The sequence below is a fragment of the Mchenga conophoros genome, linkage group LG13 (assembly GCF_057382185.1).
Source record: "Mchenga conophoros isolate Kocher_MC1m ecotype Shallow Benthic linkage group LG13, M_conophoros_male_GT1.1, whole genome shotgun sequence".
NCBI classification, from domain to species: domain Eukaryota; kingdom Metazoa; phylum Chordata; class Actinopteri; order Cichliformes; family Cichlidae; genus Mchenga; species Mchenga conophoros.
This window is the reverse complement of record NC_140538.1, coordinates 736,449-755,487: the sequence shown is the minus strand read 5'-3', so window position 1 is coordinate 755,487 and position 19,039 is coordinate 736,449. Positions and strand designations below refer to the sequence as shown.

The window sequence follows — 19,039 nt, the reverse complement described above, 5'->3', positions numbered from 1 at the left end:
CATAGGCTGCCGGGGATTCCCATGATGCACTGAGTTTTTCCTTTCCAGTCACCTTTCTCACTCACTATGTGTTAATAGACCTCTCTGCATTGAATCATAAATGTTATTAACCTCTGTCTCTCTTCCACAGCATGTCTTTATCCTGTCTTCCTTCTCTCACCCCAAACAATCACAGCAGATGGCCCCGCCCCTCCCTGAGCCTGGTTCTGCTGGAGGTTTCTTCCTGTTAAAAGGGAGTTTTTCCTTCCCACTGTCGCCAAAGTGCTGCTCATAGGGGGTCATATGATTGTTGGGTTTTTCTCTGTATCTATGAAGCGCCTTGAGGCAACTTTTGTTGTGATTTGGCGCTATATAAATAAATATAAATAAAATTGAATTGAATTGAACTTTCTCTAAACTGAGTGGTTCCTTTTTTTTTCTTTTTGCCTGTCCTGTTTGCTTCTTTTGCATCAGAATTATTGTCTAAAGGCGAAGAAAGATGCCCAACGGATTTACTTTACCAAATGGACCATCCCAGCCTTGCCGTAATGGTCTATTTGATTCACCTTTTATTGTTTATTTTATTTTTTATTTTCACTTGCTAGATACGGGACAGACTTGAATGAGGAAAAGAAAAGGGAGAAAGAAAGAGGGGAAAAAACAGCGGAGAAGAGGGACGGGGGAGAAGGGCAAAAAACAAAAACCAACAGAATGGGCAGAAAAGAAAAAAAGAAAAAGAAAATGCATCTATCAATCACCTGGATCACCTGCTGAGAAAGAAAAAAGAAAACAAGCAGAAGAGAACAAGAGTAATACAATAAACAACATCACAATGATATATGGGAATATGACAGTAAATACTAAATATTAAACATTATTGTGCAGCACATAAGATCAACAGAACACAGTGTGCTTTGAGGTAGGAGCCAAAAAGGGTGTAGTTTGTGGGTGTGATCACCCGTGTGTACACCTGTGAGCATGGACGCGCTTGTTTTTTTAAAAGGTTCCTTCATGTAATGATCTGTTAGAGGGTGTGGGGGGGCCACAGCCCCGTCCTCCAGGGCATGAAGCAGGTATGGAGGAGATCAAAACTCCAGACATCCAGAGGCCCCCAGAGCACAAGAGACCAAGGAAGACCAACAGAGGGGCAGCCGCGCCACTGTCCCAGAAAGAGCTGAGGAGAGTCCCAGATGAGAGCTCACTCAGCAGCCGCGGAGCAGAAGCCAGGGGGAGTTGCAGTGACGCGCCCGTGAGCTCACCCAACGTGGAGACAGACATAGAGAGACACTGTACACACAATCACACTCCTCAAGCGTACTCTATACCACAGATCTAGGTACCCTTGCCCCTAGAGGGGGAAACTGCACTCAGACCCAGGTAGTGTTACCCTCTTCCCTGGGGTGGAGAGAAGCAAGTGGCCACTCCCTGGGGCCAGCTCACCCGCTGACCCCAGTAGACACCCCCATACTCTGGACGCCACCAGGGCAAGGGGGCCCAGACCCATCCGGACCGGGGCCCAGTTCAGCAGCGCTGCCCGGCCCCCCAGAGCCCAGGATAGCCCACCCGACCCCACCACAGAGAAAACTGCACCCACCCCATCATCCACTCATCTCCCAGACTACACAATATAATAGACACCAAGGTTGAGTTCATCCTTCACCTCTCCTATATCTCTCCCCCACCTGCAGAGTGAGTTCCTGGTGTAACAGCCTCCCCCACCAGTTGAAGAGCCCCTCAGGTGGCTCGATGCACCGGCGGCACCAGGCACCTGGGCTGAGCCCCCATACACCCACCCGCCCACAACCCCGGCGACACACTAACCAGGACCCAAGCCCCCAAGGCCCAGCCAGGGCCCCAGCCCGGAGACAGAGCACCCCCAGAAAATGATAAGTCTTCACATATCTCGCGCCAAATCAGGGTGGAAAATAAGTATTTGGTCAATAACAAAAATACAACTCAATACTTTGTAACATAACCTTTGTTGGCAATAACAGAGGTCAAACGTTTACTATAGGTCTTTACCAGGTTTGCACACACAGTAGCTGGTATTTTGGCCCATTCCTCCATGCAGATCTTCTCGAGAGCAGTGATGTTTTGGGGCTGTCGTCGAGCAACACGGACTTTCAACTCCCGCCACAGATTTTCTATGGGGTTGAGGTCTGGAGACTGGCTAGGCCACTCCAGGACTTTCAAATGCTTCTTACGGAGCCACTCCTTTGTTGCCCGGGCGGTGTGTTTTGGATCATTGTCATGTTGGAAGACCCAGCCTCGTTCCATCTTCAAAGTTCTCACTGATGGAAGGAGGTTTTGGCTCAAAATCTCACGATACATGGCCCCATTCATTCTGTCCTTAACACGGATCAGTCGTCCTGTCCCCTTGGCAGAAAAACAGCCCCATAGCATGATGTTTCCACCCCCATGCTTCACAGTAGGTATGGTGTTCTTGGGATGCAACTCAGTATTCTTCTTCCTCCGAACACGACGAGTTGAGTTTATACCAAAAAGTTCTACTTTGGTTTCATCTGACCACATGACATTCTCCCAATCCTCTGCTGTATCATCCATGTGCTCTCTGGCAAACTTCAGACGGGCCTGGACATGCACTGGCTTCAGCAGCGGAACACGTCTGGCACTGCGGGATTTGATTCCCTGCCGTTGTAGTGTGTTACTGATGGTGACCTTTGTTACTTTGGTCCCAGCTCTCTGCAGGTCATTCACCAGGTCCCCCCGTGTGGTTCTGGGATCTTTGCTCACCGTTCTCATGATCATTTTGACCCCACGGGATGAGATCTTGCGTGGAGCCCCAGATCGAGGGAGATTATCAGTGGTCTTGTATGTCTTCCATTTTCTGATGATTGCTCCCACAGTTGATTTTTTCACACCAAGCTGCTTGCCTATTGTAGATTCACTCTTCCCAGTCTGGTGCAGGTCTACAATACTTTTCCTGGTGTCCTTCGAAAGCTCTTTGGTCTCGGCCATGGCGGAGTTTGGAGTCTGACTGTTTGAGGCTGTGGACAGGTGTCTTTTATACAGATGATGAGTTCAAACAGGTGCCATTCATACAGGTAACGAGTGGGGGACAGAAAAGCTTCTTACAGAAGACGTTACAGGTCTGTGAGAGCCAGAGATTTTCCTTGTTTGAGGTGACCAAATACTTATTTTCCACCCTGATTTACGAATAAATTCTTTACAAATCCTACCATGTGGATTCATGCATTTTTTTTTCACATTCTGTCTCTCACAGTTGAAGTGTACCTCTGGTGCAAATTACTGACCTCTGTCATCATTTTAAGTGGGGGAACTTGCACAATCGGTGGCTGACTAAATACTTTTTTGCCCCACTGTAGCAATGGCAATAAAACTGAGAATGGTACTGCTGGACTAATATTTTTGTTACTAATTTGTCTCTCATTCATTTTTCCCTTATAATCCAACCAAAACTGATTATCTGTACACTTCCTTTTTCTTGACTAGGTTTAATTATACTCTGTGCTATATATGCTATGTCCTTTTAACTTTACTAAGTAATTTAAAGCAGTTTGGTGTCTTCTGATTTCTAGCAGTTGTTTACCCATTTTAAACTCACAGTGTGGACACTGGTGTAGTTTGAATGGCCCCCCATCACAGCCTCAGCGCCTGATACAGAATTTTAATTTAAAGCTATTTAACAATGTTTTAGCTGCTGAACCACAAACCAGAACTGATCTAATGAGACCTTTATATAAAGCCTTTAATGCTGTCCACTCTGCACCCCACTCGCTGCCTTTTAAATATCTTAAAATATTCAAAACCTTTTTACATTTCAGTTATTTCCCCAATATGTGTTTTCCATGTAAGCCTTTTATTACACCAGATACCTAAATATAAAATAAATCAACCTTTTCTGTTTCATTTCCATAGAATTTGAGATTAAACTGCTAATCTACTCTCTTTTATGTCAAAATAATCCACTTTGCGTTTGTAACAGAGAACATAAATCCCCATCCCAGAGCCCAATCCTCCTCTTTTGTAGTTCTTGCTGTACTTCAGTCATGATGAACCTTATATTTCTTCCTCTCTTCCAAATGACTCCATCATCTGGAAACAATGAAACTCCCATTGATTATATTATTAAATACCTCATTAATCAATATGGAACATATTATTGGACTAACAATACTTGTGGATTACCATTCTGTACCTCATAACCTGTACTGAACTCTTTTCCTACTCGTTCAAACATTCCTGATCCATTTCTACATTTTTCCTGTCGATCTGATGCAGCTTGACCAGGAGTCTTTCTTTCACATCCTATCATATGTCTTCTCAGTATCTACAAACACAGCTGTACTCTCTCCTTGGGTCGTCTTACTACATGTTGTAGACACAGAGCTGGATCCATCTTGCTTCTTCTTTCCTAAAACCACTATGAGAATATTTGATCTTACCATTAGTTTCTAAGAAATAATCTTTCATTCACTATTTTTTCCATTATTTTCTCCAAATGAGATGTTAAAGTTATCGGCCTGTAACTCTCAGCTAAGCTTGGATCCTTTCCTGGTTTACAGATGGAACAACAACAGCCTTTTCCCACTGATTTTTTTACTTTCACCCCATATTTTGTTAGATAATTTTACTATTCTACTCTTACCAAACTTACCAAGGTTTTCAATCATGCAGTAACTAATTAGATCTGGTGCTGGAGCTGTATTACTTTCTTTAACGCATTATGTAACTCTGCTATTGAAAACATGACAGTTATCAGTCCTTCATGTTCACCTCTTTCTTGTAGGGCCTCCTTTCCTTTGTGTTTCTGCATTATTTAAACTTTCTATGCTGTGAACTTTGCAAATGTTCCTGCCAATAGTTCGGCTTTACTTTTGTTATCAACTATTTATCTTTCATTATTGGATAACCATACTCTTTCCCGTAGACAGACATATATTTATTAGTTGTCCGGACTCTCTCCAAAGTGTTACAGTATTTCATGCAATATTCCCTCTTACTCCCATTTTAATTATTCTTCTAACTTCTGCCTGTTTCCTTTTAGAGCCTTACATTTTTAACACACATTATTATTATTTTCAGTGTTTTAAATGCTTTATTCCTGGCTTTAATTATGCTTTACATTCTTGTGTCCAACACACAAGAATGTAACACACTAACTTTTCCTTTTTGTTACCTCTTTTCTTTGGGATAGACTTTAAAGTTTAACTGATTAATTGGCTGATCAAAATCAACATCTTTATCATCAAGAGCTAACTCTAGAAATCTAGATTTGGTTTAAACCAATGTTTCTTGTGTACACATGATATCTGGATTTAAATTTAATGAACACATCTGTGCCCTGAAGCGCCTGTCCATTTGCAGCTAAGTTCCTGGCGTTCCATTGAAGGATTAACATTAAGGTACAACGTGTGAGTCTGATGAACCTTCTCCATGACTAAGATCCCAGGACAGATCCTTCATATTGGAGAACTGATCTTTTTTGTTTTGGCTCGTTCTGAACCGTTAATGACAAGTTGGACTATTTGGATTCCAGCCTGCTAAGTGCTTTTTCCATCTGGTCCTTGTTCTTTGTACCTCTACATCCTTCCTTCTCGCTGACTATTTTCCTTTCCTTCCTTTTTACAACCCGTTTGTAGTTTTGTAGTCATTTACCAAAACAACAGATGGTGAGTATTTGGCGCTTTTCCCCCCAGTAAATAAACAACACAACAACACAACAAATAAAACAAACAAACAACACACCCACTGTAACCATATTAATTTATTTCCTTGTAAATCCATAATCTAATAAGACATAGTACTTTCCTCAAATGACACAGTGTGTAGTGTCTTATAATCCTTATTAGACTGTCTTTGGTAGCATAAATAAGCAGGTCAACTAGTAGTTACAGTATGTAAAAGCTGTTAAAATACGGGTAATATATAATAAATACTGCGCAGTAAGGATCTGTAAGAGTCCCACATGTCTAAAACCATAACTGTGAATCATTTAACCAATAAAACTCTTAAAAGTCAAAACATAAATCAGTTATGATCATGTAGCTTAATAATAAAACGTTAGAATTATTGGGCAGTCAAGAACGTAGTGTGATTGTTAGTGTGCAGTAAACGTTTATACACAAATGCATATAGTCATCTTAATAATAAATGTAAGTTAATTTCCATCAGTTATAGTCTTCTGTTCATGCATGAGTCACTCAAACGCACCACTTCCAGTACAAGATACAGATTACGGAGAATGCCCCAGTTCACCTGAAAAGTTTGGTGCCAGTGCTGCAGAAAGTGCTGGAACTGGGAATAACTAAAGTTTCCAGTAGCTAGTGGTGCATCCCCACTGTTCTGACAAACAGAAAGATTTTTGTATTGATTTCTGGTAAATAAATGCCATTTCTAACTTTCATCCTAGAACTGGTGACGTTTGGATAAAGGATATGTGGACACCACCCAATCATTTCCTGTTCCCACCACTGAGAGGAAGGTGAGAGGTTTTGTAGGCCTGGCTGGATGGTATAGAAACATTTGTGTCCCGATTTGCAGAGAGAGTAAGTTGTGTTGAATGACCTCAGCAAGAAATTGGGTCCTAACAAGGTACACTGAACAGAGGAATGTGAGAGAAGCCATAATCCCCCAGCCTGTTCTCCACAGCCTTGACTTTGACAACAATCATCCTGCAAACAGATGCAGAAGGCGTTTTTTGTTTGCTGCTCAAAGAGGCCACTGGTGCTCTCAGAGCTGCCATGTTTGCTGGTAAACTGAAACTTTGATCAATAAAAATTAACTTGGGCTGTACTGAATTGAGTCTTTGCGACGGGGCGCCGTGGCAAAGACGCCTCTCACAGATACATTGTCCAATCACGATCAAACTTCTCACGCATTGTAACTTCCTGAACACAATTCAATTGTAATATTTGACAATGGCCACAGCGCCACGTAGCGGGGGCAGGAAATGTCACGTATTGCATGTTGGGGTACAGTTTGAAGGTGCGTGCCCCCAGCAACCACAAATTTGTCCAGAAAAACATTAAGAAGTTGGACTTGTGTTACACTGTAAACTGTGAGCTTTCATACAAAAGATACACCCCTGGCAGCATGGAGAGCTTTGATGTTTTGCCACGATGAGCCATATTTCTATAACACATAGAAATCTAGTCCAAACTCCACAGGATGACGGTCCTGCCCTGAACACACTGATATGCCCACTCTCAGCAAAATTTAGAGCGCCCCCTACTGGAAACAAGAAATGTCAAGTCAACATGTTGCCACTTAAGAAGCATTACTCCTCCTTCTCTTCTGTAGGGCTAGCTAGATGCTGAAGTACTGCGACTAGAACTTTTAGACATCTGCACTGTTCCGGTATCGTGCCCCCCCAAAAACAACACTGGCCCACGTTAACACCCGGCAGCAGCAGCGCTCTCTTCAAATGTTTGAAACCCAAAGTATTACGCCTGGTTTGAAAATGTAAAAAGTACAAAGTACAGATACTTTTGTTAAAATCTAGGATCTAGAAAAACATCAGAAAAATAAATACTCAAGTAGAGACAGCTACCTGAAAATAACGTACCTGCAGTAACGACGTATTTGCACTTCCTTACCTCTCACCTGTATTATAATGCCGTGTATACCACTTCACACAGACTGTCACAATCTGTATGGGGTATGCAGATTGTGTTTGTGAACTGGACCAAAGAGAATCACACACATGTAGAATAATAACCAAACCTAAAGACAGTTAAACAGAAGTATCCATCCATCTTATCCGGACTGGGTCGCGGGGGCAGCAGCCTAAGCACAGAAGCCCAGACCTCCCCAGCCACCTCCTCCAGCCTGTCCGGGGAACACTGAGGCGTTCACCGGCCAGCCGAGAGATAGAATCTCTCCAGCGGGTCCTGGGTCTACCCCGGGCCTCCTGAAAAACCCAAAACACAATAATAATCAGAAGACTCGGGACCATGCAACAAACATGCAAACGTTTGTTTGTTTTTTAATTAAAGTAATTAAAGTGGAGGGGGGAAACGATCGACTTGTATGAATCTAACCTGAATGTCTTTCACGTATTCACTCGTTTGGTAATTTTTTCATGGGGTTTTCGTTACACTAGTCTGAATGCTGGTACAGTAGTGGGGGGTACAGCGGTAGTGGGGTACAGTGGGTAGTACTGCATCTTTTGCGGCTGCACCGAGCAAAGCTGCCTCAGACCGGACAGGGGCAGCATTCCTGGTCAGGACAGCCATGAATGTGATGGGAGGGGCGGACAGAGCAGCAGCAGCAAATCTGGGGTCCAACATCCTCTGTGCTGAAGCTTTTCTGCACCTCTCCTGCTTCTAGACCCTCACGAACCTCAACCCTGTCCACGAATATCTCCAGGTCTTATGCACACAACGACAGGCGGTAAAGCGAAGCTCGGGGGGGGCACCGCGTTAGTGACGAAAACCACATTTTGTTTGATTTTCCCCCACTTTGGCCCGGTGCGCCTCAGCAACCAGGAAAATTGCTTGGTGTAGCTGTATCGGAGAGAAGGCTCGAGAGGAGGTGAAACTGCGGGACACGATGACCGAGAAAGACGCATCGTCAGAGAAGATAATCTCAGGTGAGTTAGCTTATCCCGTAGCCTCTACAAACACCTCTGTCGGTACAAGCCGCGGTGCTCTGATAGCAGTTGCGCAGCTGCTTTTCGGTGCAGGCGCCTGTCAGACGCGGAACTCTCTGATATTTGTCCGACGGTGGCACTCCGCGCTTCGGTCTAGTTCTGGCCAAAACGCGTATGCGACACTTTGCTGCAGTGCAGAGAGGCTGTGTGCGCTTTGAAACCCTGCCTGGGATTTCCAAGGGCACTCGTGTTGTGCAGGACCTCGCCCGCGGACTTGCCCCGAGCAGGGACATGTACGAACATGGCGATGTTATAAGTTCTCGCTTTCTCTGGCTCGTGTTTTCCGACTGAGCTCGGTGTGGCAGGTCGTTACCGCAGACACAGACCAGGTCTGTCCTCCATAACGGTGCGGGGTTTGGTCACGTGGCCCATCCCACCGGAGCTGTGACTCAATGCAGCAAAAAAAGAAGTCTGCACCACATCCTCAGGTACTGCTCATCCCCGCCCAGTCGGCGCTGGCACGGCGTGTGATGGAGCTGGAGTCCTGAGCTGTGGTTCACATCAGCGGCGTGCATAGAGCCTGCTGTGTTAAAGTTGGTATCAGTGGCTTGAAGTCGGTCATTTTATTATTGCTTGCTGAACTAACACAATTGTCAGCAGTTCTGTGTGTCGCACTCCAGAGGTACATTTAAGCATACCAAGCAACATTTATCAGAATCAGCGCACTTTATTAATCCCTAAGGACATTATGTGGGTTACAGTTGCTCCACTATAGTAACAGAAATATTTAACAATACAATATGTTACAGATTTACAGACATAAGAAAGACTTTTATTTTGACAGTTTCAACCTGTGGGGTCATCCGGCACCATTTTATGCGATGTACCCCCCACCAGCACTTCTCTACCTATAGCATTTTAATGATTTCTTGTATTATATATGAGCTGAAGTTGTGCTGTTTGTGTTGTGACGAGTTTAAATTAGGCAGAAATTCCAGAGCCTGGCTGGTTAGAGTGTGCAGAAGCTCTTTCCTCACAAAAACAAAAGAAAATGAAAAAGCCTGGGCCGGAGACTTGGCAGCTCTCCAGACTTATGTAACGTCACTGAATGAAAGCCATAGAGACTCCACCCTGATGATGTCTCGCAGGAATCAGAGCTTCATAGAACACTTTGTTTGGCTTGGACTCAGCTAAAAACGACTTCTTGTGAGAGTTAATCTCCTAACTTGTGAGGTAATAAAGTCATATGACCATGTGTTTATCTTCCATCTTCACAGCAACACTTTGGTTGCTGGATGAACTTTCGTAGGAGTTCACACAGTTCCCAAAAAATGGAAAGGTTGCCAAAGATACAAACACTTCTTCATGACTCACTCAGCCATGATAGTCTGCAGCTGAATGATGCCTGATTTGCTGCTCTAGAAGATAGAAGGAAGAAAACAACACTTTGTGGCTGAATCAAAAAGACAACATTAGCCTGCTAAGAACAAAGAGTTTTGGCGTTTCAGTCAGTAGTTTACAGATTGACCTAAAAAGGAAAAGATACTTGGATCAGTCCTGGGAGAAGGCACAAATCCCTTTGGGCTATGATTCAAGGAATATGGCATAAAAAACCTTAAACATGTGGCACTACCTGCTGTGGTGGGCCACATGTTTAAGGTTTATTATATTATTAGGTTTATTTATGATGTTGTTCCCACTGTTTGTAGCACTTTCAGTTTCAGGAGCTAAATTAGGCACAAATCGGAGCTTCTATCTGTTGGTAATGTTCTCGTGACATCACACCCAGGCACGTCTGGCATACTAACTACAATTTTACTTCCCTAAACAGTATAGACCGTGTACTTTAAAGACAGAGTTGAACATTTTCAGAAATATGTTTTTGCATATGAAGGTAAGTCTGGATTATCTGCCTTCATATCACCCTAGCGGCAATTCCAGGCCTCGAGGGCCGGTGTCCTGCAGGTTTTAGATCTCACCTTGGGTCAGCACACCTGAATCACATGATTAGTTCGTTACCAGGCCTCTGCAGAACTGTAGGACATGTTGGCTGTATCCCAATTCAGGGTCTGCAGCCTTAAAGTACGCAGCCTCAACGGTCCACAAGGGCCGCGTACTTAAAGACTGCTAAGGCCGGAAGTGCGAGGCTTGTGAAATGGGCGGTCTAGCCTCCGTCGCGCCGCCCAGGTTGCCTAGCAACCATGATACTAACAGCTGGAAACGTGTCATACAGCTTTGTTTGACTGAAATGAAGGAGAAAATCTTTTGTTCATTTGTTTGTTTCTACATGAGCTTTGATCATTCTCTGTAAGATGAAGCTCAGCTATTGAACGGCGTATATTTTAAAGTAAAGGCTTTAAAACCAAGTTAGTACAAACGTCACTAATGTCACATGACTTTGCCGACATGTGGCCAACAGTAATGTTTTAATGTTCTTCGTTATTAAACATTTGCACATAAATAAGTGACGTCATATTCAGTACTTAAAGTTCACTCTTCGGCCGCACCTCATCCACCGTTTTTTTTCGGCAAAATTATCCACACCCACCGCCGCGCTATGCATTCTGGGATATGTTGGGCCACGAAGTCTACACCGCCACATCCTTAAAATTCAGGGAAATGAAGGACGCATTTGAGGGCCGCATTTCGAGCAGCCTTCAAATTGGGACAGCCTTCGGCGCGTCGCTGTGATGTAATCAGCCTTAAAATGCGGCCTTTAAGGCTGCAGAGCCTGGATTGGGACACAGCCGTTGAGGAGCTAATTTAGCCATTTGAATCAGCTGTGTTGGTTCAAGGACACATCTAAAACCTGCAGGGACACCGGCCCTCGAGGCCTGGAGTTGCCCACCCCTTCCCTGGCCTTAGGATCCTCTGCTGTCACACCAACCCTCCGCATTTCCTTTTCCTCCTCCCCTCTCTCGTCCTTTGTCTTTGGCTAAAAGTAGCACAGTTTCCACCGTGGTGGTCATCGTTGACCCAGGCCATGACTGATCCAGTGTGGAAATGTTAGCGATTATCAGCATGTTTGATTTGTCAGAGATGCTGGATGCCCTTCCTGGTACAACCCATGCTGGGTTTAGGAGCAATACTAAAAGTACGCTGGCTTGTGGCTCCCTCATTATATTGGGGTGGGGTCTTGGATCTATATACTAGACCAAAAACAACTTGCTAATGGGCAGCCTACCACTGGCCTGGACTCACTGTGCGAATTAATAAACAGGGGTTTCTGCCATGGCGGCTCGTATGCCTGTGTGCTGCTGAGGCCATGGAAGGCTGGCTGAGGTAACGCTGTGCAGTTATTACACACATCTGTACATGGAAGTTCAGCTTGACCGTGTTTCTGTCAGTCTGCAGCACCATCTTTACAAAACAACTGTCTGATACATTGAATGACCATATATACATTTTTCCCCCTGTGGGCCTTTTGGTATTTCAGCAGTTTTCTGAGCTCTGTGCTGTGGGGGTCACTGTGGGCTGTTTGTTATGACAGTGAGGATAACGAGTGGGGATAGCTGGGTCCTGGAGAGAGAGAAGCACCTCACACATGTAGACCTACCCAGCTTTACACAATGTTAAACTGCACATATCAGCTTTATTGCTGCTGATTACATCGTAGGCTTAACAAAGCTTCACAGCAGAATCAGCAGTTAGACAGGACGATAAAGGAAACTCACTCACGCCAGATAAGAACTGCTGGGATAACTGGTGTTGCCATTTATGCTGTTCTCTGTCTGGTGGCTGCATCAGGCATGTTTCTGCAGATGTAGGCAGTTGTAGAGTTGGATGTGTTTCACGTGTGTAGTTGATGAACGTGTCTCTGTTTTAAATTAGTGTCGAGTTTAAAGGAGCTGCTGGTTGAACAACATTAACAGTTTTCTGTCTGGGATTTAGATGCACATACTTCTAATATATCACTGAATGAAGTGTCCACCAGCACAATGGAATCCCATAATGCACTGCAACACTGTAACAGTATTTTACATCTTGAAGGAACATTATTAGTCATCAGACGGTGACTTTTACACACACACACACACACACACACACAGACACACAGAGACACACACACACACAGAGACACGCACACACAGACACACGGAGACACACACACACACACACACACACACACACACACACACACACACACACAGAGACACACACACACACACACACAGAGACACACACACAGACACACACACACACACATACACAGAGACACACACAGACACACACACACAGACACATAGCTTGTTTCCTCTCCTGCATCTGCGATCTCATTTTTCAAAACTAATAATAACAATAACAACAATAATAATAATAACAATAACAACAATAATAATAATAACAATAACAACAACAATAATAATAATAATAACAATAACAATAATAATAATATCAATAACAATAATAATAACAACCATAACAATAATAATAATATCAGTAACAATAATAATAACAATAACAATAATAATAATATCAGTAACAATAATAATAACAATAACAACAATAATAATATCAATAACAATAATAATAACAATAACAACAACAATAATAATAATATCAGTAACAATAATAATAACAATAACAATAATAATAATATCAATAACAATAATAATAACAATAACAATAATAATAATATCAATAACAATAATAATAACCATAACAATAATAATAATATCAGTAACAATAATAATAACAATAACAACAATAATAATATCAATAACAATAATAATAACAATAACAACAATAATAATATCAATAACAATAATAATAACAATAACAACAATAATAGTATCAATAACAATAATAATAACAATAATAATAATATCAATAACAACAATAATAATATCAATAATAATAATAACAATAACAACAATAATAACAATAACAATAACAATAATATCAATAACAATAATATCAATAACAATAATATCCATCCATCCATCCATCCATCCATTTTCATCCGCTTTGTCCGGGGCCGGGTCGCGGGGGCAGCAGCCTAAGCAAAGAGGCCCAGACCTCCCTCTCCCCAGCCACCACCTCCAGCTTATCCGGGGGAACACCAAGGCGTTCCCAGGCCAGCCGAGAGATATAATCTCTCCAGCGTGTCCTGGGTCTGCCCCGGGGACTCCTCCCGGTGGGACATGCCTGGAACACCTCACCCAGGAGGCGCCCAGGGGGCATCCTTGTCAGATGCCCGAACCACCTCAGCTGGCTCCTTTCGATGTGGAGCAGCAGCTGCTCTACTCTGAGCCCCTCCCGGATGGCCGAACTTCTCACCCTATCTCTAAGGGAGAGGCCAGCCACCCTTCCGAGGAAGCTCATTTCTGCCGCTTGTATCCGCGATCTCGTTCTTTCGGTCACTACCCACAGCTCGTGGCCATAGGTGAGGGTAGATCGACCGGTAAATTGAGAGCTTCGCTTTTACACTCAGCTCCCTCTTCACCACGACGGACCGGTGCAGCGTCCGCATTACTGCAGCTGCAGCCCCAATCCGTCTGTCGATCTCCGGCTCCCTTCTCCCATCACTCGCGAACAAGACCCCGAGATACTTGAACTCCTCCACTTGGGGCAGGAACTCATCCCCGACCCGGAGTGGGCACTCCACCCTTTTCCGGCTGAGAACCATGGCCTCAGATTTGGAGGTGCTGATCCTCATTCCCGCTGCTTCACACTCGGCTGCGAACCGATCCAGTGCGAGCTGGAGGCCCTCACCCGATGAAGCCAACAGAACCACATCATCTGCAAAAATCAGAGATGAGATTCTGAGGCCACCAAAGCGAAAGCCCTCCGCCACTAGGTTGTGCCTAGAAATCCTGTCCATAAAAATTATGAACAGAACCGGAGACAAAGGGCAGCCCTGGCGGAGCCCATCACCCACCGGGAACGAGTCCGACTTATTGCCGGCAATGCGAACCAAGCTCTTGCAACGGTTGTATAGGGATCGAATGGCCCGTAGCAATGGGCCAGACACCCCATATTCCCGCAACACCTCTCACAGGACACCCCGAGGGACACGGTCGAATGCCTTCTCCAAGTCCACAAAACACATGTAGACTGGTTGGGCAAACTCCCATGCACCCTCAAGTATCCTGGAGAGGATAAAGAGCTGGTCCAGTGTTCCGCGACCAGGACGAAAACCGCATTGTTCCTCCTGTATCCGAGGTTCGACTAACGGACGAACTCTCCTTTCCAGCACCCTGGCATAGACTTTCCCAGGGAGGCTGAGGAGTGTGATCCCCCTGTAGTTGGAACACACCCTCCGGTCCCCTTTCTTGAAGATAGGGACCACCACCCCGGTCTGCCAGTCCACAGGTACTGCCCCTGATCTCCACGCAACATTGCAGAGGCGTGTCAACCAGGACAGCCCTACAATGTCCAGAGCCTTCAGGAACTCGGGGCGGACCTCATCAACACCAGGGGCTCTGCCACCAAGGAGTTGTTTAACTGCCTCAGTGACCTCGCCCCCGGAAATTGGCGGGTCATTCCCCTCATCCCCAGACTCTGCTTCCTCCTCGGAAGACGTGTCAGTGGGATTAAGGAGGTCCTCGAAGTATTCCTTCCACCGCCTGACAATTTTCTCAGTCGACGTCAGCAGCGCTCCGCCAGCACTATACACAGTGCAGGTAGAGCAACGCTTTCCCCTCCTGAGACGTCTGACGGTTTGCCAGAATCTCTTCGAGGCAGCCCGAAAGTCTTTTTCCATGGCCTCTCCGAACTCCTCCCACACCCGAGTTTTTGCTTCAGCCACTGCCCGAGCCGCATTCCGCTTGGCCTGTCGATACCTATCGGCTGCCTCCGGAGTCCCACAGGATAACCAAGCCCGATAGGACTCCTTCTTCAGCCTGGTGGCTCCCTTCACCTCTGGTATCCACCATTTGGTTCGGGGATTACCACCACGGCAGGCACCAACCACTATTATTGTTATTATTATAACAATAATAATAATAATAATAACAATAATATCAATAACAATAATAATAACCATAACAATAATAATAATAACAATAATAATAATGACAGCGTTAACAGAAAGTTCCAGCCTAGATGAACAGATTTCTCCACAATGATGCTTCATTTGTGACATGTGTTCCCACGCCTCATCACTTCTATTTGGAAGTGTCTGAAAAAGGTGCAGTGTATGTGTGAAACGTTTGTATCATCTGAATGTGATGAAGGGAGTTACTAATCCAGGGCCTGTGTTATTCATAGCAGTACAAACAGTGAGACTGTCATCGTCAGCACTGAGCACACCCAAACCTTCAGCTGTCAGTCAGGAGTTAGCAAACACAGGCCTGTTAATATCTTCATACAGTGACCACGATACCAGTCGAGCACAGCTGACCTTTTTATTCAAGTCAGTTCTGTTTATTTAGCGCTAAATCACAACAACAGTCACCTCAAGGTGGTTTATATTGTAAGGTAAAGACCTACAACAATACGGAGAAAACCCCCCAAAATCAGACGACCCCCAAATGAACAAGCGCTTTGTGGACACTGGAAAGGATGAACACATAAAGAAGCAAACCCCACATAACCAGTCGCTCCAGATATTTTTGCCACCATCCCTCAGGTGACGTTACACGGCTTCAACATGGAGGCGTGGTCCTGTGGATCTTATAATCAAACAAGGTTATTATAGTTAACGAAAACTAAAGTAAAAGCCAAAATTAGATGTGCAACAGCGTTTTAGTTAACTAAAATCAAAGTGATGTGATTTTGAAGCACTGGCTTTGATGGACATGTTACCAGACTGGAAGTCAGCTGCTTTGAAACAGTTTTGTGTTTTTATTGTAATACCTATATTTTTCCTAAATCTGCCCCGAGGCATTTGCCATCCATACAATAATAATTACAAGGACTAATATCAACACTGAAACTATTAAAGCTGAACTAAAAAAAGAAAACTGACTCTGGAAACAAAGTGAAACTAAGAACAAATCCAGAAGAACAAAGTAGGAACAGACTGCATCACACACATGCATCGGGGTGTTGTGGGTATCATGCCCAAGGTTACTTTGACATGTAGGTGTGGAGAGCCAGGGGTCAGATGGCCCTACAACCTGAGCCATAGCCACACCTTAAGATACAAACACAAAACTATATTCACTCTCACATGGAGAAAATCACTTATCTTCCTTAAAAGCATTTGGTCCTCAGCAGGAGCTACTGCTTGTGGAAAACATTGTCAGAAACACTTTGCACATTTCTTTCTCATGTTTAACTGTCAACTATAACTAGGTGTTCACTCAGTTATATGTCATTATAAGCTTTCAGAGCCAGTGTGTTACCTGCACTAGGCCAATGCAGGCCACACCCCATGGAGAAAGGATGTAGCGGTGATACTTAGCCCCTTCTACTTACGGTTAGAAGGGGCTTTGTGGAACTTAACCTCAAAATACATATGAAGACATTTGTTAATCAATCACCGCCCTGCCTGAGCAAAACACCAAAAAGAGGGAGAAGAAGAATCATCCCACTCCCATAAAGATGTGCCGTGGAATGCTGGAGAGTAAATGGGAGCCAGAGGCTGTTTCCAGGATTCATTCTCTGACATAATCCATGTGTTGAGGGAGGGGCTGATCTGCAGCGGAGCGGGTCACAGGATGGGGGAGGGGCTTCTGTCAGGCAATCAGATAGTAAGTTTTCTGGAGGGAGTGCGGAAACAGCTCATTTGGAAACAAAACATTGTTAGGACGTCTGCGTTGTGCCGTATTCCTACACGACTCTTAACATTCTGCTGTCTTCTTTTGCACTGCCCAGTCAAACAGCATGATTCTACAAACTATACAACATTAAATGCACAGTTTCATGTGTTGTTTCATATCCTGTTGATGTCTAAAAGTCATCAGTTTGTTAGTTCTTATACCGCGCTTTTCTACTCTCCCCGAGCACTCACAGCACTTTGTACAACATGCCTCATTCACACAGGCACCTTTTTCTCGTCTGTCTAATATTCACACTCCAATCAGAGAGCTGTTTGGGTCAGTGTCTTGCTCAAGGATATTTGGAGACTAGAGCAGCCAGAGATTGAACCACCAACCTTACTAATAGTCATACTTCACTATTATGTTTTAATAGTAGAAAACCTCTAAGAAAAACCAGTTTGAAGTGTCATGTGTAGTAAATGCTAGTTTCAGCTGGTGACTATAATGAACATTGTGTATTTAACAGTCAGTGAGCACTGTGGCAGAGACCACTGCCATCAGACGAGAAAAGTTTCATGTCATCTTCTTAGCAAAAACATCAGAACAGAGTTGTGTGTTGATACACATTACCAGTCAAAAGTTTTACAACACCTCATTTTTTCCAGTTTTTTATTGAAAATGACTCGGTTTAATGTCTCATTGCACTCTGAAATGAAAGCATGGTACAAATAAGCAACTGGAGTTAAAAAATAAATCATGGAATTAGTTTATAGACCAAAATGCTTTGCTTTCACTCTTCTGTCCAGTTCATCCCAAACCAGCTCGATGGGGTTTTAGTCTGGAGCCTGTGTTGGACACTCCGTGTTTCCAAACTTACAGTCTTGTTCTTTTTTCCTGAGGTGGTTCTGGCACAGCTTGGACTCATGTTTTGGGTCATTATCTTGCTGTAGGATGAAGCCCTGACCAACTAGGTGCATACCAGAGGGTCCTGCATGGAGCTGCAGAGTGCTGTGGTTCTGGTTCAGGGAGCGTCTCTGTACGAGTCACCGACCCTGGATCCAGCAAACAGCCCCAGACCGTCACACTTCCTCCTCCATGTTTGACAGTTGATGCCAAACACTGTGGACCCATCCTTACACCTACTCCATGGTGTACAAATGAATCGATGAACTGAAGATTTCAAATTTTGATTCATCAGTCCATAATACCTTCTTCCAGTCTTCAGTGGTCCAGTGTTTCATGGCCCAGACAAGCCTCTTTGTCTTGTTCTGTCTTACCAATGGCTTTCTTGCTGCAGCTCGTCCTGTCAAACCTGCAGCTTCTCTTCACAGCTGAAACTGAGACTTGCTTACTACAAGCACTACTAAGCTGCTTGAAGCTGTTGTCCTGTGAGCCGCCTATCACTGATTCAGTTGTGTCTTAGGGTCTGCCAGACCTCTTCCTGCCAGAGTTCGTTTCTGAGTGCCTGTACTCACTGACACCTTGACTTTCTTTGCAGTCTCTCTGTAGGACAGACCGACATTTATAAGTGTTATGATGGTCTGTCTCTCTTCCATTGTTAATCGCCTTTTTCTCACCACTTCTGTACCAAAACACTACTTTCTGCAGTACAGTACTATTCAGCTGATGCTCATGAGGGTCTGGTACCACACTGCTATATGCAGACAGAGGGGGAAGTAATCCAGAAAAGTTGGACCAGCTGTAGGAATTAGTAGCACCAGCTTACAAGACTTGATCAACCTCCATTGCTGCAGAACAGCTTTAAACTGTTAACCCATGTTGTCCCTGAAAAACGTCTTTTGTATAATTCTGAAATGTAAATAGTTTTTCAGTTTTG

General features: G+C 44.2%; 1 protein-coding gene and 1 long non-coding RNA gene across 6 annotated transcripts in view; one reads left to right on the top strand and one right to left on the bottom strand.

The window, feature by feature from the left end:
* Positions 1 to 5,713: 5,713 nt before the first annotated feature.
* On the bottom strand, positions 5,714 to 8,241 carry LOC146560535 (uncharacterized). Its single transcript, XR_014894762.1, has 2 exons — positions 8,004 to 8,241; positions 5,714 to 7,873 (listed from the first exon to the last, which is right to left on the bottom strand). It is a non-coding gene; the product is annotated as an uncharacterized LOC146560535 (long non-coding RNA).
* The window catches only part of hspa12a (heat shock protein family A (Hsp70) member 12A), a 72,857-nt gene continuing 61,970 nt past the window's right edge, over positions 8,153 to 19,039 (top strand). For 3 of the 5 annotated variants that reach the window (XM_085295886.1, XM_085295888.1, XM_085295883.1), the window contains exon 1: positions 8,153 to 8,554. In XM_085295886.1, the coding sequence (XP_085152012.1) occupies positions 8,515 to 8,554 (40 nt within the window). In that variant the 5' untranslated portion in view covers positions 8,153 to 8,514. The remainder of the gene's footprint in view (positions 8,555 to 19,039) is intronic. The other 2 variants (XM_085295887.1, XM_085295884.1) reach the window with 1 other exon arrangement.